At 42.0% G+C, this 26,201-nt stretch overlaps 1 protein-coding gene across 7 annotated transcripts in view; it reads right to left on the minus strand.

Annotated features, from left to right (window-relative positions):
* The window catches only part of CRTC1 (CREB regulated transcription coactivator 1), a 134,741-nt gene that overhangs the window by 77,161 nt on the left and 31,379 nt on the right, over positions 1 to 26,201 (minus strand). For 6 of the 7 annotated variants that reach the window (XR_012156180.2, XR_012156184.2, XR_012156183.2 and 3 more), the window contains exons 2-8: positions 21,222 to 21,338; positions 17,897 to 18,034; positions 16,322 to 16,383; positions 15,192 to 15,286; positions 12,247 to 12,332; positions 9,744 to 9,787; positions 8,811 to 9,031 (exon numbers count right to left, since the gene is read on the minus strand). Coding sequence is in view for 1 of the 7 variants with exons in the window: in XM_073324069.2 (XP_073180170.1) it covers positions 8,811 to 9,031; positions 9,744 to 9,787; positions 12,247 to 12,332; positions 15,192 to 15,286; positions 16,322 to 16,383; positions 17,897 to 18,034; positions 21,222 to 21,338 (763 nt within the window). In the remaining 6 variants the exon portion in view is untranslated. Of the gene's footprint in view, positions 1 to 8,810; positions 9,032 to 9,743; positions 9,788 to 12,246; positions 12,333 to 15,191; positions 15,287 to 16,321; positions 16,384 to 17,879; positions 18,035 to 21,221; positions 21,339 to 26,201 lie in introns of all 7 variants that reach the window. The other variant, XR_012156181.2, reaches the window with a different exon arrangement.

Raw genomic sequence — 26,201 nt, forward strand, 5'->3', positions numbered from 1 at the left:
AAAGACAAGGAAACAAGTTACTCAGGCCTGGCTTACACTAGAAAATGAGGTCACTAACTACATCCACCCGGTGGTGTGAAAAATCCACACTCCCAAAGGGTCTTGTTAAGCCGACCTAAATCCCCATGTAGACAGTGCTACATCGGTGGAAGAATTCTAGCTACTGCCTCACGGAGAGGTGGATTTCTGTGGTGTAGGTAGTGTCTACACTGAAGCGCTACAGCAGTGCAACTGTGCTGCTGAAGTGTTAAGCGTAGACAAGCCCCGAGTCTTGTGCTTTCGTTCTGCCCTTCCCCGCTCCCAGTGTTATATACTAGAGGGTAGTACATTGAACAGGTAATTCCACCTCCCACCCCACATTGTCCTTATGCCACAGAATCCTAAACAGTGCTTCTGCCCACTGTATTCACCAGTCCTATTCCAGCTGCATTTGAAAGGAGATAAATGGTTTACTGGCAGGCAAAGAACAAGGGCAAAGCAAGAACAGATTCATTTCTAAGTGTAACAGATTTGTTCACATGTGTAGATGAATAGGACACACATAGTTTTCATTACAATAAACTAAACAGCATTAAATATGAATTCCCCACAAAAGCAACCAATCTCAACAAGTAACATCTGTCAAGGTTCTGCATTCACTCTGACCTGCATTGCCTATTATTAACTTCAGCTCAGCCTTGAAAAACTGGGATAAAGGCAGCACTCATAGAAACACTATGTTGCTAATGCAAAAGGTGATTTCAATTCTTAATTATGACAAAGTGCTCTCTGTACCCACTGGAGGCTGATGCAAGAAGCAACACTACAGAGATTGTCAGAGCCTTTGACATAGAGTTTCCATCTTCACACCAAAGCAACTGAACTTAATTTTAGGCATTATGTTATGGAACAAGGAGAGGACAGTCCATTCGATACAGCTCTGAGTCTGCTTCCTGGACAACAGGTTAGTTTTTGTGCATCTCAACATCAGAGAGCTACTGACAAGCTGGATGGAATATAGGCCATGTCTACACCACAAAATTAGGTCGAATTTATAGAAGTCAGTTTTGTAGAAAGCATATTTATACAGTCGATTGTGTATGTCCCCACACAAATGCTCTAAGTGCATTTGGTCGGCATTTAGTCGGCGGAGTGCATCCACAGTACCGAGGCAATCATCGACTTCCGGAGCATTGCACTGTGAGTAGCTATCCCACAGTTCCCGCAGTCTCTGCTGCCCATTTGAATTCTGGGTAGAAATCCCAATGCCTGATGGGGCAAAAACATTGTTGCAGGTGGTTCTCGGTACATATTGTCAGGCACCCCCTTCCCTCCCTCCCTCCGTGAAAGCAAGGGCAGACAATCGTTTCGCACCTTTTTTCCTGGGTTACCTGTGCAGACGCCATACCACGGCAAGCATGGAGCCCGCTCAGCTCACCGTCACCATGTGTCTCCTGGGTGTTGGCAGACATGGTACTGCATTGCTACACAGCAGCAGCTCATTGCCTTTTGGCAACAGATAGTGCAGTATGACTGGTAGCCATCGTTGCTGTACTCCAGGGTGCTCTTTTAGCCAACCTCGGTGAGGTCAGTCAGGGGCACCTGGGCAAACATGGGAGTGACTCAGCCAGGTCATTTCCCTTTTAAGTTTTGTCTCATGGCGATTCAGTCCTGCCGGCAGTCCTACTGCACCGTATTCTGCCGAGCATCCAGGAGATGACGATGGCCAGCAGTCGTACTGCACCGTCTGCTGCCAGCAAGATGTATAAAGATAGATGAAGTGGATCAAAACAAGAAATAGACCAGATTTGTTTTGTATTAATTTTCTCCTCCCTTCCTCCCTCACTCAGTGAAATCAATGGCCTGCTAAACCCAAGGTTTTGAGTTCTATCCTTGAGGGGGCCATTCTGTTTCTCCTTGATGCAAAGCCACCCACTTTGTTGATTTTAATTCCCTGTAAGCCAACCCTGTAAGCCATATTGTCAGTCGCCCCTCCCCCCCGTTAGAGCAATGGCAGACAATCATTTTGCGCCTTTTTTCAGTGAAGGCGCCATAGCACTGGCAACATGGAGCCCACTCAGATCACCACGGCAATTATGAGCGCTATAAACACCACACATGTTATCCAGCAGGATATGCAGAGCCATAACCTGCAAGAAAAGTGAAACCAGGCGAGGAGGAGGCAACTGCAACACGGGGACGAGACTGAGGAGGACATGGACACAGACTTCTCACAAAGTACGGGCCACTGCAATGTGCACATCATGGTGTCAATTTGACAGGTTCATGGGGTGGAACACCGTTTCTGGGGCAGGGAAACAAACACAGACTGGTGGGACCGCATAGTGTTGCAGGTCTCAGATGATTCCCAGTGGCTGCGAAACTTTTGCATGCATAAGGGCACTTTCATGGAACTTTGTGACTTGCTTTCCCCTGCCCTGAAGTTCAAGAATACCAAGATGAGAGCAGCCCTCACAGTTAAGAGGCGAGTGGAGATAGCCCTGTGGAAGCTTGCAACCCCAAACAGCTACTGGTCAGTTGGGAATCAATTTGGAGTGGGCAAATCTACTGTGGGGGCTGCTGTGATGCAAGCAGCCAGCGCTATCACTGAGCTGCTGATATTGAGGGTAGTGACTCTGGGAAATGTGCAGGTCATAGTGGACGGCTTTGCTGCAATGGGATTCCCTAACTGTGGTGGGGCGATAGACGGAACCCATATCCCTATCTTGGCACCGGAGCACCAAGCCGGCGAGTACATAAACCGCAAGAGTTACTTTTCAATAGTGCTGCAAGCTCTGGTGGATCACAAGGGATGTTTCACCAACATCAACGTGGGATGGCCGGGAAAGGTACATGACGCTCGCATTTTCAGGAACTCTGGTCTGTTTCAACAGCTGCGGCAAGGGGCTTACTTTCCAGACCAGAAAATAACTGTTGGAGATGCTGAAATGCCTATAGTTATCCTTGGGGACCCAGCCTACCCCTTAATGCCATGGCTTATGAAGCCATGCCCAGGAACCCTGGACAGTAATCAGGAGCTGTTCAACTATAGGCTGAGCAAGTGCAGAATGGTGGTAGAATGTGCATTTGGGCGTTTAAAAGCACACTGGCAGTTTACTGACTCGGTTAGACCTCAGCAAAACCAATATTCCCATTGTTATTACTGCTTGCTGTGCTCGCCACAGTATCTGTGAGAGTAAGGGGGAAGACGTTTATGGCGGGGTGGGAGGTTGAGGCAAATAGCCTGGCTGCTGATTACGTGCAGCCAGACACCAGGGTGGTTAGAAGAGCACAGGAGGGCGCGGTGCGCATTAGAGAAGCTTTGAAAACCAGTTTCAGGAATGGCCAGTCTATGGTGTGAAAGTTCTGTTTGTTTCTCCTTGATGGACTGCTCCCCTGGTTCACTCTACTTTCCTGTAAGCTAACCACCCTCCCCTCCCCCCTTCGATCACCGCTTGCAGAGGCAATAAAGTCACTGTTACTTCATATTCATGCATTCTTTATTTATTCATCACACAAATAGGGGGATAACTGCCAAGGTAGCCCAGGAGGGGTGGTGGAGGAGGGAAGGACAAGGCCACACAGCACTTTAAAACTTATTGAATGCCAGCTTTCTGTTGCTTGGGCAATCCTCTGCAGTGCAGTGGCTGGGTGGCCAGAGGCCCCCGCACCGTGTTCTTGGGCGTCTGGGTGAGGAGGCTATGGAACTTGGAGGAGAGGGCAGTTGGTTACACAGGGGCTGTAGCGGCGGTCTGTGCTCCTGCTGCCTTTCCTACAGCTCAACCATACGCTGGAGCATAGGAGTTCGATCCTCCAGAAGCCTGACCATTGACCCCTGCCTTCTTTCAGCAAGCTGATGCCACCTACCATCTTCAGCCCGCCACCTCTCCTCGCGGTCATATTGTGCTTTCCTGCACTCAGATTGTCTGCCTCCAAGTATTTTGCTGTGCTTTGTCAGTGCGGGAGGACAGCATGAGGTCAGAGAACATTTCATCACGAGTGTGGTTTTTTCGCCTTCTAATCTTCGCTCACCTCTGGGAAGGAGAAACATATGCAGCTGGTGGAGGGAAAAAAAAGGGAGAGTGGTAGTTAAAAAGACACATTTTATAGAACAATGGGTACACTCTTTCACAGTAAACCTTGCTGTTAACATTACACAGCACATGTGCTTTCATTACAAGGTCGTATTTTGCCTCTTATTGAGGGTATGCTGGTTTGGTGTGAGAGATCACTCATGCAGGGCCGGGCAGCAGAATTCGGCTTGCAGGCAGCCATGGTAAGGCACAGTATTTTGGCTTCTTTAACTTTCATAACATGTGGGAATGATTTCAAACAGCAGTGCCCTCATTTCCCATACGAAGTAGCCGTTGGGTTAGCCACTAAAAATGGGTTGGCAATTTAAAAGGAGCGGCTGCGGTTTCCGGGTTCACATGCAGCAGAAACCCAACTAACCCTTCCTCCCCACACACCCAATTCTCTGGGATGATGGCTTCACCCCACCCCCCACCGCGTGGCTAACAGCAGGGAAGATTTCTGTTCAGCCACAGGCAAGCAACCCAGCAGTTACGGGCACCTCTGAATGTCCGCTTACTAAAACCACCCTATTTCAACCAGGTGACCATGAATGATATCACTCTCCTGAGGATAACACAGAGATAAAGAACAGATGTTGTTTGAATGCCAGCAAACACCGGGACCATACGCTGCAATGATTCCTGACTACGTGCTACTCCCCTGGCGTGGTAAAGTGTCCTACCATGGAGGACGGAATAAGGCTGCCCTCCCCAGAAACCTTTTGCAAAGGCTTTGGGAGTACATCCAGGAGAGCTTTATGGAGATGTCCCTGGAGGATTTCCACTCCATCCCCAGACATGTTAACAGACTTTTCCAGTAGCTGTACTGGCTGCAAATGCCAGGGCAAATTAATCATTAAACACGCTTGCTTTTAAACCATGTATAATATTTACAAAGGTACACTCACCAGAGGTCCCTTCTCCGCCTTCAGGGTCCGGGAGCCTGCCTTGGGTTGGTTCAGGGGGTCCAGGTCCAGGGTGATAAACAGATCCTGGCTGTTGGGGAAACCGGTTTCTCCACTTCCTTGCTGTGAGCTATCTTCCTCGCCCCCAAAACCCGCTTCCGTGTTGCCTCCCACTCCTCGGATGGAGTCAAAGCACAGGGTTGGGGTAGTGGTGGCTGCACCCCCTAGAATGGCGTGTAGCTCATCACAGAAGTGGCATGTCTGGGGCTCTGAACCGGAGCGGCTGTTTGTCTCTCTGTTTTTTGGGTAGGTTTGCCTGACCTCCTTAATTTTCAAGCAGCACTGCTGCGGGACCCTGTTATAGCCTCTGTCCTTCATGCCATTGAGAGGTTTTCAAATATTTTGGCATTTCGTCTTTTCGAACAGAGTTTAGCCAGCAGGGATTTGTCTCCCCGTACAGAGATCAGATCCCATACTTCCCGTTCAGTCCATGCTGGAGCTCTTCAGCGATTCTGTGACTTCATGGTCTTCTGTGATGATGAGCTCTGTCTGCATGGTGACCTGTGCAGGTGAGATCGCCATGCTGGCCAAACAGGAAATGAAATTCAAAAGTTTGCAGGCCTTTTCCTGTATACCTAGCTAGTGCATCTGAGTTGAGAGCGCTGCCCAGAACGGTCACAACTGAGCATGCTGGGATAGCTCCTGGAGGCCAATACTGTCAAATTGCGGCCATGGTACCCCAAATTCGACCCAGCAAGGCTGACTTCAGCACTAATCCCCTCGTCGGGGGTGGAGTAAAGAAATCGATTTTAAGAGCCCTTTAAGTCGAAAAAAAGGGCTTTGTCGTGTGGACGGGTGCAGGGTTAAATCGAGATAATGCTGCTAAATTCGACCTCAACTCGTAGTGCAGACCAGGCCTTAGAAGAGCAGCAAAAATAAGCACCTGGAGAAACTGACTTACAAGCAATTGACTAAAATAATTAAACACAGACCACTTTTTAAACAATGGTCTGGGTGTGTTGAAGGACTGGAGTGGAAAGAAGGCATGCAACATGACAACAGTTACTAATATTTTTAATATCCAATTTTTAAATCAAGATTGGAAGATTTTCTAAAAGATCTGCACTAGAAACTATTTTGGGGAAGCTCTCTGGACTGTGTTATGCAAGAGGTCAGACTAGATGATCACAGTGGTTCCTTCTGGCTTTGGAATTTATGAAAAAATCTAATTGGTGCAAAAAACACCAAGGAGGGAGGAGAGGAGAGGAGAGGAATTGTTTAAGGAGATTCGTTATAACTATACGTATCAGGAATTTCTAAGGTACCTATCTGGTATCTAAGCACCAAAGAGTAAATTGCAAGAAAGCCATGAGAAACAGAGCTGGGCAGAGAATGGCAATTCCATTTCACTGAGAATTTAGAAATTTGGTTTCATAGCCATTTGAAACAAATCATCAAACATTTTAAAATCCTCCATGAAACAAAATTACTGTTCTCTGCCCAGTTCTACTGGGAGTCTCAACCCTAAAGCAGTCAGCCTGGTGGGTTGTCCTGGAGCCAGAGACACTGGAAGGCTGGGCTGCTTGACATGCGAGAACCCCAAATCCCTGGGCTCCCAACACCTGGTCAGCTCCTAGGAGGGCTGTTGAAAAGCCTGCAAGCCCGGACTGCTGAGGAGCTGGGCAGGTGAGCTGGTAGGAAGTTTCCAGCAGAATTTCACTGATATCAACAAAGCTCTGCAAAATGCTTAGATTTTGATGAATCATCAAGTTCTGATGAAAATGTTTTGTGTAAATATTTCCAACGAGCTCTAATAAGAAATCCAAAAAGGTGCATTCTCTCCCCTTACACCTCCTCCAAAGCACAAGGGCAAGTGTTCAGAAAAGCATATCTCGACATATACAATGGGAAATAGCTCCTGGGAAAGGCTTGATTAAAAAAGCGTGTTTTATATTTTCATTTGGACAATTGTAACTAAAAATAAGGGGATTAAACTAATTAAGGACTGTTCGGCACTTCTGTGAATAAAAATATTTTTAACAGTATTCTTGTGACATTCTTTAAATTATTGTCACTGGTTATGTGTCCACCTTATTTGAATCATTAGAGTTTCTCAGGATGCTATGCAGTGAGTACTTTTAAGAAAAGCTTGCAAGGGTGCTTTGCCAAAGAAAGTACACTTCTCTTGCCAGATACAACGGTATGACTCCATTTTATGACTAGCAAACAAAAGTTGCCTGTCATTATTTGATGGTCAGACAAACTATTAACCCCACTCACATCTATTCCCCTGATAAGTATAACCTCAGAAGAAAAAGAGAGCGCCTTTATGGTAAGTAACATTTAGAAACCCTCTTCCAAGGGGTACTCAGATCCTATAACTTCAAGGTCTTTTGATCTAAGCAGTCTGAATTAACAGGCGTCTGTTCTGCAGGTTTTTCTGTTATAATGCCCAGTCATGGTCTGCAGCAACCTGAAGAGCCAAGTTCTGTGCTTATCACTGATGGCTACCATATACGAAGAATGTTTATCCCAATTCCTACGCCACATGCCCCAGCACCACCTTCTTTCTTCTCCTCCCTTCTGGCCTTCATCTCTTATTCTGTTGTCAGTCTCTCTCCCTTCCCATTATCTTTCCCATTTCTTTGCTTCTTTTGCAGCCCATGATGTACGGTGGATACAAAGTAAGAGGGCACAGCAACAGAGGCAAGCTACACAAGAAAGGGACGGAAGGAAGAGTGCAGTATAACCAAGACAACTTGTATAAGGAAATGAAGGCTCGCAGCACTCATTCAGTGGCCCTCTGGCCTGGTGCTTTATAAAATGCCATTTCTTTGCTAATGGTGTTGTCAGTGATATAAGGCACCTGCTTGCTCAGGCAACATGAGTTATTTCAAAATAAAATAAAATAACCCAAGTCAGAGATTGATTCTTTTTGATCACTGCCTCAGGCTATTTGCCTGGAAAAGGCTACTGGTCCTGAAAATACAGTAGTTGTGCTGGTCTACTGACATTTTTCTAGCACGGCTGATAATGGGATTTTTAATTATGTATTTGTATTGAAGCAAGCCCTGAGACTCCAACCAGCATCAAGGTCTATTGTGCTAAGAGGTGTACAAACACAAGAGTCCTTGCCCTAAAAAGAGCTTACAATCCAAGGCCACAACAAAACAAAGAGCGAGCAGGATACAACTCTAAAACAACATGGTCCAGATGATTGTAAGCTTATTCCTAAGAGCCTTATGAAGGTGGGTGTATTTAGGATCTCTTCAAAAATGCAGTTTGTGCTATGAAACAGTCAGGCTTACAAACAATCCCGACTAGAACGTATTTTAGGGGGCTTATATACTAATTCAGTTGCTTAACAGTCCACATTTGGTTCAGGTAAAGGAATGATACAATCTCTCAAGAGAGTCACCACAACAAAAAGAGAGGACAGAAGGAATGGAAACAAGAAATCAAGAAATTTGCTGCAGTGGTTTCCCTACGTGGGTGCACTCTGGCTGGTACTCCAGAAAATGAGTCGAGTTACTGCCAAGATGCGGACACTGCATCTCACCCTTGGAAGAATCATACAAAATAAAACCAGAATAATGCATGTGCGCCAAGAATGAAAGATGGAAGACTATCACAGAAGGGATACGCAAAACAGAGTTAATTAATTATGACTGTTTACACATTTCTTTATCCCAAAATGATTTATACGAGTTGCATACACCAGTGACGCTAACTTTGAGATGAAACACAGCAGCTGTTTAGTAATGTTCAGCAATGCTACACAACTGTTGAGGGATAGAAAGTGACTTTTTACTGACAGACAATCTATAAATTCGCCCTTTGGATATGTTCTTACCCTGACTGGCAGTGCTGATGCCCAAGTGAGTCAAGTTGGCTGCAAGATTTCCGGTGCTATTGGAGCTACTCAGGGATGGGAACGTGGATTCCTCAGGATCTAGTGGTGTTGGGAGGGGAGAAGGGAAATGGATGTTTGTCAGGTCTGGCAGAGAGCCACCTGTGTTATGTGCAGCAGGAATCAGCGTTGTAGTGTTTTCCTGGTCAGCTGATGGAAAGATGCTAAATTTAAAAAAAATACAGTAACAAAAGTCAGTTGAGATTTTAGTCTACATACACACTTCCCACATGATATACAAAAAGAAAGTTTATCTGAAGCGGTCATGCACAAAGCTATGTAAAAAAATATACAAATAAAATATTTAGAGTGGTCACTGTTTTAATGTTTACCCACAGTTGTCACATGGCAATATTTTCAGTGGGGTTGCAGCTGTTTCCATATTATTTAGAAGAGGGAACTACACTTTGTGCATTTCATGGTGATTACGATCATATAAAGCCTATGTCTAAGTGATGAACTCTCCTTGAAGATCTCAGCCCCCAGCTTTACAGATTGTGAATCTGAGGCACAGAGAGGTCAAACGATTTGTCCGAGTTCACACAAAACATGCCTAACTGGGAATAAAACTCAGAATTCTTGACTCTCCATCTCCTGTTTTAAATCACATGTACTCTGTATAATTAGAGACTGAATCTAGAACATTTTTTTTAATGGTTTCATCATCTGGGTTACCATGGCCAAGCAAACCATGTTCAAGGAACGTTAGCATTCACCATGTTTTCAGTGTTTAAAAGTAATCTGGTTAGCATTGTTTCATTGTCAGTATACAGGGAACCTTAATCAATAGAGCTTACGGAGCAAGAAGCTTAGGAACAGGCAGTGAACTTTCTACATGCATCCCTACAAAACCATATACCCCACTCCCAAACTTACTTGATTCCTGGAACTTCACATGATTTAGGCCTCAATGACCCTGTCTAAAATAGAACAGAAAGACACTGTGAAAGGCAAAGAAATGTGGAAAACAACATTTAGGAAATAATTTGTTTTAAAAGATAGGAAACCTACTAAATGAAACCTAAGAAGAGCAGTTTCTCATATGCTCTTAAAAGCCTCTTCTTGCTCAAAATGGGTGTTTGGTGCCACACCAAAAAAACTGATCTCAGCATGGACTTTAAGCCAGCTAAGCTTCAAAGTTCCAATGATAAACTAAACAAAATGAAGACAGAGCAAGAGTAAAACATCACCTGCTTAAATTAGCAAGCAAACATCGACCACGTCATTTTTCTTACTAAATCTAAGCCTATCGCTATATGTCGGGGCTGTCGACATTAAATGAATGAAAATCTACAAACTATCACAAAAACGCTAACTGAATGACAGAAAAGCAAGTAGCACTTTAGAAAAAAACTTGGAAAGTGCAAGACTGGTATATCAATAAAACTTTAATAGGTTATCTAAGCCCTTATCTCCCACTTCACAGTGCCACACTCCAAAAGCACCACAGCATAGCAACTTTCATAGCAATGGAGGAGAAAAACGCAAAGCTCTTTAACACTTGCTCCATGAGTCTGCAAGGGGGTTACACAGAAGTACTTGCTCCCCATATCTCCCAGCTCAGGATATAAACTCTGATCCCTAATGTTTGTTACATCAAGTATTTCCATTTTGATATTTCCTAAAAATCTGCCTGGACAATTGCAGGGTACGTTCTACCAAAACAGGATTGCAATCTTCCTGATAAGACATAATAGTATGAAATGTATTCATTATTGCCTTTGCTAGCATATCTTTGCGCTAAAATAACAGTTATTAGAAAGTAAAAGCTCTCAGATGAGGTATAAGACTTTGCATCCAACTGTCATAAACCAGACACTCAGGCATCAATAGTACATCCAGAATACAAGTCCTACTTCTATCTTACTGAGTTCCACGAGCTTAGAGAAACTTGTCTCCTAGACACTTTATGGACATGAATACTACAGTGGTAATCCACAGAAAAAGAACCCTGCAGTCCTCCCAACAATGTCACTTTCAAGACTTCTCATATGAAAATCCCACATGATGGCAGCAGTCACTTTGTATGATCACAAAGCCAAATTAGCTCAATCTGCATGTAATACAGGGAACGATCACTTGATTAACCAATGCATGGCTTTTTATAAAATATGCATACCCTTTTTAGAAAGGTTATATTTGCTAGGGACTGACTGTTAAAACACATAATTCCCAAGGTAAGCAGGGAGACCGTAGCAAAGAGAGAAGAAAAGAGAAAGCTGCCATGCTGAGAAGCCACAATTAGACTTTGAAAATACTTTAACACAAAGAACAGCTCAAGAAAATCATTAATTCAGCCTTGGTTTTGAAGAACTTCATGAACCAAACATCCTTTCCCTATTGATTCTTTAATATATTTTTTCTAAATAAGTTTATTAATATTCAATAATTCAGACCTGCTTAAACATCCAGACTTATTTAAGCATTAAAAAAATATTCAGATCTCAAAAGCAAATGCTACCTTTGCTACTTCTATCTATCTAGTAACCAGGCTGATGGGGGAAAGCATGGAGACAATAGCAGCTCTATAGGAGCAAAATAACTAAAATCCTGAATATTTACCATTTGTTTTACAAACAACAAAAATCTGATCATTGTTTTGGTGCGGAAGTTGCCTTGAGAAATGCCAGTTAGACAAATTCACAGAAAAAAAGAAAAGGAGGAGAGAAAAAAGAGGCAGGATGGTGAGTGGTAGAAATAAAAGCAGAGATACAAGTAGGGAAAGAGTGCATTTTATTTCATTAAAGTAGCTTTCTGCATTTGAAAAGATGATGGAAGAATGTTTTAATTCTGTATTTCATTCATGTTGTTCTTACTGGTGCACTGTTAATGCAATAGCGCAAGCTAAGGATGACATATCAGACTTCACTTTAAAATTTCCTGGAATCTGTCAATTCCTGACAAACCTTAGTAAGTGAAACAAATGCTTGGGTACTTTTTTAAAAAAGCAATTGCATAAGGGACCAACCTATTAATGGAGTTTTTACATGCAAACTTAACATTTACAGATAAATTTTAAAGCAAGACAGCTGAAAATCATTTTCTGCTTTCAGAGGAACAGCCGTGTTAGTCTGTATTCGCAAAAAGAAAAAGCCACAAGTACTCCTTTTCATTTTCTGCTTTAACAGTCTTCCAAGACTCAAGTTTAGAATACAGTTTCCGCCGAGATAGTTGACAACAATAGGCACAGAGAGATAGCTATACTGCTCCCTGATCTCACTTTAGGTTGTTTGTTGCAAAATATAGAACCTCAACTCAAGTCTGACCAAGCAAAGTTCATTTCAATTCAACATTATTCAAAATGTTTACCTAAATATATTTACAAAATACATTGTCTGGACTAGAACATCTGAACCTTACAAAGATTTGGCATTTCTACCTTTTTAGTGTCCCATGCTTGTTTAGAAAGGGCTTTGTCTGTTTCAGATGTGCTTTCCTCCATTCCAGGGACAGTCAATAATAAGACTAGAAAACAGAATAAAAATAAAAGCACATCCTATTATAAATCTGCTACATCCTGCAGAAACAATCATATATTTCAGTCAGGAAAAAATGTGGTAATTTTTTACCATAAATAATTCCTATTCTCAACTAATAAATAAGATGTATATTTCAGAATAAAACTATATCCAGATCACTAAAAAAATGTATTTCACCCCAAGTGTAGTTCATCAGCTTTCTAAAAAGCTATTTGTTTTTCCATCTAGCACAAAAAACTTTCAAAAGCATGTAAATGACTTAGCCTAAATGATATGTGTGTGTATCATTTGGACTTCTGGGGGCATATCCCATGGCTCTCAGTGCTACAGTAAGCTGAACCACTCTATGGCTATGTTTACACAGGGATAAAAAAACTCATGCCTGGCCTGGATCAGTGGACTCTGGCTCGTAGGGCTCAGGCTGCAGGTCTGAAAAATTGCTGTGTAGACATTCAGGCAACAGGCTGGGGCCCGAGCTTGGCGACCCTCCAATCTTGCAGGTGGAGCCCCAAGACCTTGAGTCAGCTGACCTTCCCCAGCTGTGGCCACATAGTGGGTTTTTTCTTCCCGTGATTCTTTCTCAATTAATTGAGAAAGAGCTTGTGTGACCTTCTTGACACATAGGAGGACCTTTGGGAAGGTACTAGAAGACTATCAGCACTCAAATGATTTAGCTCTTGTCCTTACTGTACAGAGGGCAGGTTACCAGCCTGAGTGAAAGCTGTACCCAGGCTCTATAACCCCAGTTGGGCCAGCTAGCCAAGAGTTTAAAAGCATCAAACCTGGGCGAGCGAGTTGTTGTATGTGGAGGGGAGAGGGGTGTTAGGGGCAAGACCCAAGTAAGAGCCCAGGTTAACTCTGCAATGAAGACATACCCTTATATACCTTTGAAAATTTTACTCCAAATCTGATTTAGACTGCTCAAATCTAGATGGAACTGCATGCTGGGACCTGTAGTTTCCCCTTTGAGGTGGTCCCATTTTTTTATCTGCTCTATTTTAAGTCCGTGATATGCAAGACTTAAATGCTTCTAGTGAGTTACCAATGTTGCCCAATGGGGCAAAAACTAGACATTTCCACTGGGATAGGAGAAACTGAATTTGTACTATTTCTGTGGTCCAGGACGTTTATGGGTTCAAAGTTGGAAACAATTTCATCATGCAAGCAGCAAGACTGCATAGTGACATAGACAGAACATCCATACAAAGCAGATTTCCATCTGCAGAAACCTTTCTAGGCTATGACATATTACATTATGGCCCCAATCCAATAAATGCATACATGCAGACTTTACAACCCATTTGGGTTCCATGCAGGCACAAAGGCCCACGTGCATGCATCTGATTGCAGGACCAGAGCCTACGTTTGAAAAGCACTGTATAAATTTGTAGTACTTTGTAAAAGGTCATTTATATCGTGGTGTAAAGAGTACATAATAGAAGTTACAATGGAGAATGTGTGTACTTGACTGTTATATATCAGTATTACTGTCTATTTCTTCAAGGACTAAAACAAAGTCATTTTAGATGCATCTGTAAATCTCATTGCATAGATTAAAGGGCCTCCAATATATTTTGGAACTGGTAATAGAAGCAAAAACCAGTAGAGGGCACCAAAAATCAGTAGTGGTGTTTAATGGTTATTGCTACCTGTCAGTAGTGACATTAAAAACACCAACCTATATTTCTAAACATTGGTACTGAGGTATAAGACATTGATTATTTGCTACCCATAAGAACTGGAGAAGATCCCTCTATGGTGCCATATTTGAATCAGGTTTCCAACATAGCTATTTGACAAATTTTGAAAAAGTTGCTTACAATGGCTAATTTAAAAAATGGAAAGCGAAAGTTACCAAAGCCACCCCTAAATATTTAACAAAAGGCCCAGGTAGTTTTACTATTGTCATGATCCCCAACACCTGCCCAAGGGGAGAATCAGACTATCTGAACCTAGGTAATATTTAGAGTTAAGAGCTTGCACATTGAACAATAAGTGTTAACAGTCATGTGTTTTTCAATCTGAACACTGGAAGTTTTATATTTTGAGGTAAGGTTGGTCACTGGAGGAAAGCCCTTGAAATCTGTTGGATTAATTTACTGGAAAGGAAATGTAGCAGTCCTAAGATTCTGAAGCCAGAATTAATTTAAAGAATTTGATTTTGTTTGCCACTTGCTTTAATATTTTATGAGACTGCCAACTTGGAATGTTTGTCACAAGCCAGAATTCATCAATCAACAAGTAACAAACTAAATGAAATGCCCAAAATAAACCTTGTCAATTACAGCAATTTTCCCCAACAGTTACCAGTACTACTGATACCACGGGGTATTAAATCTTGGTTAAAATCGTCTGGAATACATTCTCTTTGTGAAAAGAGCTCTCACTGTGACCTCTGGTACCCAAAAACTTGTTGCCACCAAATGATTGCTCAATGTTAAACAACATAGGGATCTCAGTCCCAGTTCTAAAACATGTCCATAATGCAAACCATCACTACAAACTGGAGCTAGTTGGAAGCCCCGAAAGTAGTGCCAGCATACAAATCATGGACTGGCTGGTCCAGGAAATCTAAACTACCTTCTCACTCTTGAAGATGGGCCATGCCAAACAAGGCTGAAGTAAAATGCCAGGATAGAGTATGAGAAGCCTGCTCTATCGCTGATAATGCTCTACTTCTTTTGGATTTCAGTCTCCAGAACTGTCATTGAGGCACTTTTCTCCGGCACCAACCACATTTTGATAATTCCTGCAGTCCCACTTATACGGGAAAAACAATTTTTTAATGATATCAAGTTCTGAAATGGATTTTCCATTTCCCACCCTTCTCCCCCACAGAGTTTACCTCTTTTTTGCTGCATGTCTTGTGACCCTCCTGAAAAGGACTCTTGTTGAGCTGGGGTCATTGTACTTTGATGCAAGGCAGAATCTGAATTGGTCCTGGCAAGAAAGCAAAGAAACCTGTTAGCTTTTTAAACTAAGGATGCTTATGAGGATAACAATCCCCTTAGTCACATGGGAAATTCAGCAAATTAAAATAAACCTGAAATACCACTTTGTAATTGTAAAATATTACACTGGGATTATGCTGGGCAAGATTTCTTGATGAAACGATCAGATAACTTTACAGAACTGAATTTATTACACGTTTATAGAGTAACTGTTTCAACAAAACAACGGAGTTTAGGAGGAACATCAAAGACGAACAAACGAACCGCTACAGATAGAAAACTATCTGGGGTGTGCTCTCGCTGGTACCACTGGGGCAGCGTATGGTCTCAGAGTAAGCAGCAGCACTTTTGGAGTTGAGAGCAATTTATAAACATTGCTTAAGCATCACAGCATCTCTGCGAGGAAGATATCACCCACATTTTACAGAAAGGGAAACTGACTTGCCAAGGAACATAAAAGTAGCCTGTTATAGAGCCAGAATTAAACTGTGGGAGTCCCAGGATCCCAGTCCTCTACTCTGCCACTCTTGCATGATGATGTGTCCTCAAACTGGTAAGCACAGCATACCACATAGGCACTCCTTGTTCCCAACTGTGGTGCAAGGGGCATGACGGTGGGGACAAATGACTACACATTCTTTGCTCACTGATTGCTTGTGAAGAAAGATCAGCCCCACTTCTAATGTAGTGGTAAAAACCTATGATTTTCTAACTCAGTAATTCTGAGCATCTTACCCCTCTACAGACGTAAACCTGGGAAACTTTATATCTCAAAATCTAATTATGCACTGGCATACTTTAAGTTTAAAAAACAATCTCTTAAAAGAATCCATACAGAGTTGAAAAAACATTAAGTTCTAGATTCAGTTAAAAAAAAAAAAAAAACCACACATGGCAATCCAGATTACCCTAAGTACTGTAAGCTGCCACAGGGAAAAACAAATGTTTCTTGCACTTCTAAGGGTTGTCACAGGATCTAAGTCTTTGGACCAAATACCAATGCACATGGAATTATGCCACTAACCTTCTCCAGCTTGTATCCGATGGAGGCGACAGATACACAGTGCCATATGGACAACTGTCCACGTGATTCAATTAGTTAAGGGGGAGAAAACCAGGAGCCTCTTGTTTAAATAACAGGCCCATTTGAAAGCTTTGAACAAGGAATAATTTAAGTTACTTTGTCAGAGCCAATACACTCTAGTGAGAAAAGCAAAGAGCATTTCTTTGTGGAGGAAATGCTGATTTTGGCATGACATTTCAAACAAAATATGCATGTTAATGGTGGCTTTGTAGGTGCTGTAGGAAAGGGTGTTCCTACTTAAAAATTCAAGCCTGACAATACATAAACAAAAAATGCTTATACCTACTGGGGTGGAGTGGTATACAGGGAGTCATTCTCAACAGTCAAATGAAGGGGTAATCACTCTCCACCTTCTTCTCACACGTTTTTCTTGACCTCCCCCCGTATAATCCTACATTTTCCCTAGCCACACACACTATTGTCAAAATGATCCCCTCTCCCTGCTACCCACCAACACACACACACACACACACACACACAGGCTGAAGTCGTCTCAGACAAGTCGGGGTGGGTCATGAAATATGGCGCCTTGCTAGGAGCACGCAATTCAACCTATAGCTTCAGATACAGTTTATTCCAACTACACATCTCTCCTCCCATCATACACACACTAATACTGCTCCCTCCGTGTATATAGGTTGTATCACAACTTTCCTCTAAAGAGAGAGATCACATAATGCCACTCAGCTGGCCAGCAGTTGTCACTTTTGAGTAACAGGAGGATCACCCTCATTTCCAATAACCACTCTCACACTGGCACTTTTAAAGCTAGTCAACAACAATAAACTAATTCTGTTTTATGAAAGTCACCAAGAAATAGTGCTTGGCAGATGCTGAACTCATATGAGTCAGCTTGTAATAGAAATGGAAAGAAATCACCTGCAAAAAATTCAGTCCTGGTTCTGCTCAGTTTTGAAAGAGGAGTCAGACCCACCAACACTGCCATTTTGTACTTCTGTTGTATTTTTCACAAAAGGATCTCAAGGCACTACCTAAGCCTCTCAACAGCTCTGGGAACTAAGTATGTATTATTGTCCCCTCTTTACAGCTGGGGAATCTGAGATATAGAGAAGCAAAGTATTAGGATTTGTGAAAGATCAGACTTCCATATAGCAATAAGGAGACTATCCAGTTACATTACACTGGATAATGCTTCAGAACAGGAGATATTAACTGTCCAGAGTTCAGAAGAAACGTCCCCTGCAAGCAAGACAGTTGGTCCATTATGGGGTTTTTTGCACCTTCCTTTGACACGATTCACTGTCAGAGACAGGATGTGAGACTGGGTGGATTTCTAATCTGAGTCGGCATGTTCTTATGCCCAAAGTCACAAAATGAATCAGTGGCAAAACCAGAATGGAACTCAGGAGTCCCCCATTATAATCCACACTCGCGCTCTACAATGCTTGGGGTTTATCGATTCGTTTATTTAAAACAATTTGTAAAACAAACTTTAAATACGAACAGTGCTGACAAAGGCAACATTTTAATGCCACACCATAAATCAAAGGATATCTGCCTTCCGTGTTTATCCACAGACAGCGGACGCCGGTGTGGAGACCCAAGGCGGTTTCTGTCACGATACACTCTGTCCACCAGACCATGATGCCGAGTTGTCCTACTTGTATCCAGTCCAGATGACTGAAAAGGAGTCTAAGGGAGATAAAAAGTTATCAACAAAAAAATACATGCAGAAACCACCCGGACAGAATCAATATATCCACAGCTAGGCCTGATTCTGTATGCACTAAAAATAAACCTAACAGCTACGGGTACACCAGCCAATCATCATTTGGACAATGTAACTTTTTCCTTAAATGTAATTTTCATATACTAGACAGATCACACTATATCTGGAATGGAGAAGCACTGGAAACTATCTCCCAAAAGAGAGTTTAGTAATAGGGGGAGGCAGACGGCAACAGATTTCCTAAATTTGCACTATTTTTCCAGCCTTTAAGTCCTACCCCATCTTTGAAACACCAGGAATGATAGAAATGAGTAGAGTAATCTATGAACCTACTGCTAACTAGTGCATAAGTTACTCCTGGTGTATCATGCAGCATGCATCCAGAAGGAACATGCTGACAAATGGAGCTTAAACTTAACCATGAAGGCAAAAGATGCAGGAAGGGGATTCATCGAGTACACTGAATTCTAATTTCAGATTCCTAACATTCACTTGATGCTCTGTAGGAAATGTCTCTCTCAAGGCATTTTTTTCACCCCCTCTCATCAGCATCATAATTATATTAAGAGACACTGACAAAATAAAAATATCAAAACAAGAAATTTCCTTCTCATGTTGCTAACAAAGATGATTAAAGCAACAAACATTTTAAAATTGAATTTACTTTCTAAAAGTTTCATTTAGATTGGGAAGACAACTAGTCCGGTCAACTCCACTCTATGGATCTTATGCATTAGAACAATGTATATGCCACTAGAACTTTTACTATTTGGCAACAGGTTTCCCAGAACCCAAAGCTGCTGCAGACAAGACTTCCAAGCAATCTCACTCGAAATCCTCTACATTATCACAGTACAAAGCTGCATAAGTGGGAGAACAGAATGCTCAGCCTCCACTCGTACATCAAGGGCTGTCCGTGAACCACGTGGGAAAAACTGGGCACTTCTCAACTCCTTGCCAACCGTAACAGCTTTGCTGAATCCCTTTGCGCCATCTGTTTGGAAAATCCTAAATTTGCTCCTTCATTCAGGTCCTGCAAATACAGCGTATTGTCCGTCTGCCAAACCACAGAGCCATCTTGCCATTACACCACCGGGGATGAGAGGAGTGCAGGCTGCCCCGGGGCTGTGGTGGGGAGAGAGGACTCCCCTCCAGCCCTCTCTTGCGGCAGCAGCTCGGGGCCAGGGGAGAGGCGCCTCTCCCCCAGCCCTGGCAGCTCTAGTGGGGCTGGGCTAGGCCGAGGGAGAGGCTCCTCTCCCCGGCTGGCCATGGCAAGTCCGGGGCAGGTCTGTGGTGGAGCTGGCGGGGAGGGGTGCCCCTCCCCACCACAGCACTGAGCCCCTGCGCGGGGCTTAATAAGCAGCTGAGCGGCTTAGAGGGAATTTAGCTGGGCCTGCATGGAGAAGACCCTGGGAAGGAATTCTGCAGAGCTTGAGCTCGAGGGGTGAAAAGAGGGCAGAGGATTGGTTCTGGGGAGGATGGAAGAGTTTTTGTTCCTTGGAGTTGGGAAATTATAACCCTAGTCTAGGAAAGACAGGAGCAGAGCACTTAGAAACTGTAGCAACTGACATTATGTAAAACTTTTAAATACACAGAACACAAGCAACCTAAACAGAGAAAATTAAATGAGATTTTAAAAGTTTTCCATTTTAGTAATATGGGATATTAATCAGTAACATGGGCAAAAAAATGCATAACTAGGATTGTTCTGACAATGTCTTTTAATACAGGAGCAAGCTAAGCAGATTTAGTATATAAACCACAAATAATGAAATGAAACAAGCCACCAGTTTCAGGCATCATGAGAAACTAATCTAGATAAAGGAGTCATTTCAAAAATTAGCCAGAGTATAACAAAACCTCAGTAATAGCCATATTGAAGAATGGAGCCTACTCTGAAGCTAACGTTTAGCCACAGGACATTTGATTAAAGCATTTTACCCCCCCAAAAAAGGTGCCAAGAATATGCACCCAATTCCACAAAATATTCACCCTGTAATAGACTCACCTCCCACCCCCATCTTATTCTGTGGCTGGAATTATTTTGTCCAGTGCGTTTCCACTTGCGCCTTTAGACTGTCACCCCTTTGGGAACGGGTCCCATCATAAGTCCAATACTGGTCACACTGTGAATAAGGCCCTTTGTTTTTGTTTTTTTACTAAAAACTTTTACAAAAGCTATTCATGGTTTTTACCAATTTTGACCAAATTATGGACCACTCAAGTATGTAAAAACACTCATGTTAAGAAAATCTAATAGAATCACAAAATCATAGAATATCAGGGTGGGAAGGGACCTCAGGAGGTCATCTAGTCCAACCCCCTGCTCAAAGTAGGGCCAACCCCCAACTTTTGCCCCAGATTCCTAAATGGCCCTCTCCAAGATTGATCTCACAACCCTAGATTTAGCAGGCCAATGCTCAAACCACTGAGCTCTCCCTCCCCCCAGTACATTAAGTAGATGTGCTTTAGTTTATGTCTAGAGGCAAGGCTGTCTTTTAAAGTAAGGCCATGTTGTGGCAGATATATGCATGCGCATGCATGTGTGTGTGTATGTACTGTTGATGTACAGTCCATGAAATAAACCACAGCATTAAACTGCTTATACTTTCAATACACTTACTTGTCTTTATTTGTTGCTTTTTTCCTTTCCTCCTACCCCCCCAATATTTACCCAAGAAACTGTGAAGTCAATTTTTTGAACTGTTTTTTACAGTTTTTTTAATTTTTGTAATAAGCACCAATAAATTGCCAGGAAATTTTAAACAAATAAAAACTGAAAACGAAGGCCCTTGCCTCTGAACAGTACCATGCAGATGCACATGGGCACTATAATCATTAATAAAGCAAAGTTACTGTTTGGCAGCATGCACTTATGTAGCACCAACTGTGAAAGATGTCCACAACCAGAGCGCAGCAGAACTGTATCAATCAACTTCTTGGTAACATATATTTTTCCACAAAGCACTATGCGCTTTTTCTACTTTAAAATTACATTCTTTAGGACTGACAAATCTTAATACAGTTACGCTGATCTGCAGAGGTTACGATTCTGTGCTCTGGGCCTGTTATCAGCCTTTATTGTACAGTCTCCAGTTGAAGAAAGTCACAGCTCTGATTTAAAATGTATAAACAGCAGCTGAAGCTCACCTGGAAAGGCAAGTCCATGGCACTGTTCCCAATCTGATTCACATTTGGCAGTGACCCTCCATAGTACTGGCCACGACTCTGTCCCAACTGCAAATACTGTGTTTTCTGTAATTGTAACTAAAGAAATAAGAAAAAAAGGATGATTGCAACTTGGAGAGATACTTTAAAAAACAACATTCATTTCATTCAATTGTGCTTAATTTCAGACATCACTGAGAACAGCTTCCATTCCAAACAGTGTGAAAGGAAAACTGACACCAGCTCATGAATAAGTTTAACTATGAAGAGTAAGATTGAAGATGACAGTTTGCCAATTCTGCTTGACAAATGATAGAAAGTCAGCTTTGTAATCACAGTGACCACATGCAAGTTTATATCAATAAATTATGTGAAACCATAAGGTATTTATCTCACCTACTAAAGAGCTAGAATTTAAAAACTTACATTAATCTGATGTTTGACCACGCTAATGCCAAAATTAGATACAAGTTCAAAGAGCTCAGATATATATGTAACAAAATCATTCTCATTTAAAATATATGTATTTGTTTAACAAAACTTGCAAAGTTTTCGGCATTTGTCCTTGAACAGAATTACTCAGCCTAAATTGTAATTTTATACTGCGTAGGAAATCCTCTTATTGTCAGGGCGCCAGTTTCTTAACACTGGAAAAGGCTCTTTAGACAAGCTGCAGATAGCTCTTATGTCCAGAATGTCAGGTTTCAGAGTAGCAGCCGTGTTAGTCTATATCCGCAAAAAGAATTATAAGAGACTTGTATGAGAGTGAACAATGTGACACAAACAGTACGGTTTCAGAGAATGCAGGAAACATGTTCAAATGTTAAATGACAACACACTACCTGAAAAACATTTCAGCATGTTCTATGTGTTCATCTAACCAATAATAGTTTTTGTAAAGAGATAAAGGAAAAAAAGAAACCTTTGCACATGAAATTAAGTCATCTTATTTTCACTGTTATTCCTTCTCTTTCCAGAGAACTGTATGTCCTTAACCACTTTTGATCAACAGAACCTGCCTTTTAACAAAGTTTTAAGTGACTGGCTTTCTTTTCAAGATAGAAAATCTTGCATCCAAATCATATTTACCAGTTTATTAACTCCATTTTCAGGCATTTCTCCTTGACTTCGGTACTGCTTTTGCACAGCAAAGTCAGATCTGATGTCACAGTGCCACCATATCCCTCTGCTAGACTGACCAAGTGCAGGCTGAGATCATTTAAATGTGACAGCTTAGCTGTTCTACTTTCCGAAAAGTAAGACGGGCATTCCTAGGTTGGCAATGAACAGTTGTTTAAAGAATGTTTGATCCTTGGACTAGAAGCACTGTAGCATGTACATCAACAGATCTTTCATTTTCACTCTCAAACGGATCCTTAAGCCATTCTCTCAGAATCCCAGGATTTCAGAGAATGAGGTTTGGAAATGCCACAACAAATCTGGCATCCCCAAAGCTCAGTGTTCACATGTTTGTTTTCCCTTTCTTTGGAAATGAAAAATGGGACCTATGGTCCTACCTTTAAACGCCTACAACAAAGACTATGGGGTTGAACAAAGACATTTATGTGAAGGAAAGCAATTTGTTTCCTCCTAAAAAGTTGAAAAGGGTTACTATCAAGAGATACTCGGATAAAACTGTAATAATGTGACCAGGTGTCCTGAACAGTTCTGAATATGTGCAAATTCACCAGAGAATAATCATAACTGAGGGAGAAAAAGACACAGGCCTGCTTGTATTATGTCTGGCTCTAGACAGCATTCTCAGGTTGCTCAATTTCACAAAACAGTGAATTCACTCTCAATAATAAGCATGCACACTGATATGATAAAATCCAAATCTTATCAGAAAACAAATCTACTTGTCCCTTAACGGTGAGCACTCTATGAGAACCAACAGTTTTCCACAGACCCAGTTAACCCAGATCTCTCAACTGTTTTGTTTGAGGCAATTAATCTGACAAATGTATCAGACAATTCACAGATCTAATCTCAATTGTAGAAATTTTATGGTCAAAAAGGCACAAAAACTATGCTAGCTGTTTAGCAACTGTGAAGCAAGTGGTCTGCGCTTCCCATTCCTTAGGAATGCAACTCAATCTGCAGAGGATGGAAGAGTTGAGAACCTATTTGCTGTACTTAGCAGTGAAAGTGATTTCTTCCCTTATTCTTCGATCATCCCCTTTGATACCAGAACAGTCTTAAAATGAGCTTGTTAGAAGGCGTTGATGTATCTGTGATCTTACCAACACTACCTTCAGTGAGCTCCATGCAGAAAAATTACTAAATATTAATTGCTTATTATTGCTACTATTTACTAGTTTTCACCACTATAAAAATTTACATTTGTCTTGTATTTTTATTTATTGTTCACCTCAGCCTCTTCCATTTTAAAAGTTCTGCCCTGCAATGGCTGCTGCTGGTTATCCCACAGTTAAGTCAACACTCAACCAACTTCACTGTAATAGAGCAAAGCTGTCTCAATGCCCTTCTACAAAGAACATAAATGTTTTAAAAGACCCACTCTCATTCCCAATAGGACCTTCCGTACAAAAGAGGCTGTTACTCACCTTACAATAAATAGTGTTTGAGATGTGTTATCTATACATAGTCCAATCTTGGGTTCACACATGCCCCATTCATCAGAGACTGGAACCTTTTGGCCAGCAGTGCCAACTGGCCCATGCCCCAGCTGTTCTCATGCTCCCCACTCATGAAGGTATAAAAGGATGGTCTGGGGCCAACTGCCTCAGCTCCTTAGCCAACCAGAATTCAAATGATAATGGATACTCCAAAATAGCAAGGAAGGCCAACAGGTCATGGAATACACATAAAAACACATCTCAAAATACACCAGTTATTGTAAGTTAAATAATGGTCTTTCCTTCTTCAAGCAACTGTCTACATGTATTCCATTCTTGAGACTTGTACAGCAACCCTGTGTGAGGAGATGGGTAATCAGAGTCTTAACCAAATAATGACTGAAGGACCACTCTGCCAAAGCAAAGATCTGCTCAGGATACCTCCCCAATAGCTTAGTGTTTTTTGAACATGTGAATTGAACCCCAGGTGATAGCCCTACAGATTTCGGCTATGGGGACATTTCTAAAGGAAGCCACAGATGCAGCATGAACTCAAGCTGGGTGACCTTTTGACTTGTCAGGGGAATCAAGCTTACCTATTTGAGAACAGTCAGATAGTACAGCCTAGGCATAGGCTATGAATAATCTAGAAGAGACTCTGAATGGTTTAATTCTATCTAAATGCAAATAAAGCTCTTGGAAAAATCTAAAGAGTAATTTTCTTTCAGAATCACTGGCATGAGGTTTCAGAAAGAAAACAAGTGCATGAATAGTCTAATTAACATGAAAATTAGATATTACTTTAGATCCCATCCAAACTTCCTACCTAGAGAGAGACCTTATCCCTATGAAAGATAGTGTATGGTGAGCCTGCCATTAAAACTTGAATTTCTCTCACACAACAAGCAGAATTAACAGCCACCAAAAACAATGTTTTCATGGAAAGATGATGTAATGAACACAGATAACTGTTCAAATGGAGGACCCATAACACCAACTAATATCACACATTAAGATCCTACAAAGGAGAGGATTCTCTAATCAGAGGGAGTACTAATCCCTTCAGAGATCTAGACACGGTTGGATGTGTAAAGGCTATGCATAGAGGTCTACTCAGGCCTAATTTTTAACCCTGACCGCAGATCCTCACCCACCTGACCTGAGCCTGAGGGAGTTGGGTTGTTTTCCGAACCAACCTGAATCCTGTTGTGTTCACATTGTGTGGCTCTACCTGTGTGGTTTTGAATCTGAGGATTATAAGCAGATATAACCACAGGTTGAACTTTTATAGAACTAACTGAAAGTCCAGATGATTTTAACAAGAGCAGGTCACCTAAAATTAAAAGAATGTCTGTTAGGGAGAGTGAGGTGTGATGTCATTCTGTCCAAATGGTAGATCTTTTCCTTTTGACATTATGTCCCTGTGGAGTCCTTCCTATATAGTCCTTGAACTATTATTCAAAATGCTCAGGACATCCCTGGAACAAGACTTCTCCACTTCAGCTAGGCAGCAAGCATTCAAGATGTACAGTGCAGAGACACTGGGTCTGGATGAAAGGTCTTCCTGTCATTTTGGGAGATCAAACCTGAGACCAGACACAACACGTTTGGAGTCCCTACAATAACTCTCAGGAGGTTTGGAAACCAGAACTGTCTGGGCCAAACTGGTGCTATTAATATCAACGTTACAGCATTCTGCCCAAGCTTTCTCAATGTATACGGTATTAAAGGAATCAATGGGTTGGGGTTCATCAGACCCCAAAACCATTAGAAAAGCATCCAGTAGAGATCCTTGAATTCGGCACCCTCTCGAGCAAATGGTGCTGCATTGTGTGTTCATCTCTAAGGCAAAACTAGTCTATGGTTGGGTGACTCCGCTTCTGGAAGATCTGTTGAATAAGAGCTGTTGAGTAACTGAGTTCTTTCTTCTGACCATTTGTGGTCAGAAGAAAATGGCTGGTTCAGCCAATCTGCAAGGGAGTTCAGTCCTGAGCAATATCCAGTGTTTGATGCTTCCTGACAGAGGATTACCTGGATCCTCTCTGCCAATTTATACAGAATACTACAGTGGTGTTTTCTGTCATCACCAGTATCAATTTGCCTTGGATTAGAGGTAGAAAGCTACACATGCTTTCTGAGAGGACAAGATCTGTCTCTTGACCAGAGAGCCTACAACTGATGATTTAAGTGTACTCCCCAACCCAGACTGGAAGCATGCATCATCAGTGTTAATGTGGGAAGAGAAGGCAACAATGGAACACCTTTGCACATATGAATCGGATTTTTCCACTACTATAGAGAAGAAAGTAAGTGTTGATAAACCCTCAAAGGCATGTCTATAGGGTACTTCTCTGGAGCGAGTATCAACTTCAACCAGCTCTGA

Source organism: Lepidochelys kempii, chromosome 25 (genome assembly GCF_965140285.1).
Source record: "Lepidochelys kempii isolate rLepKem1 chromosome 25, rLepKem1.hap1, whole genome shotgun sequence".
Taxonomy (NCBI): Eukaryota; Metazoa; Chordata; order Testudines; family Cheloniidae; genus Lepidochelys; species Lepidochelys kempii.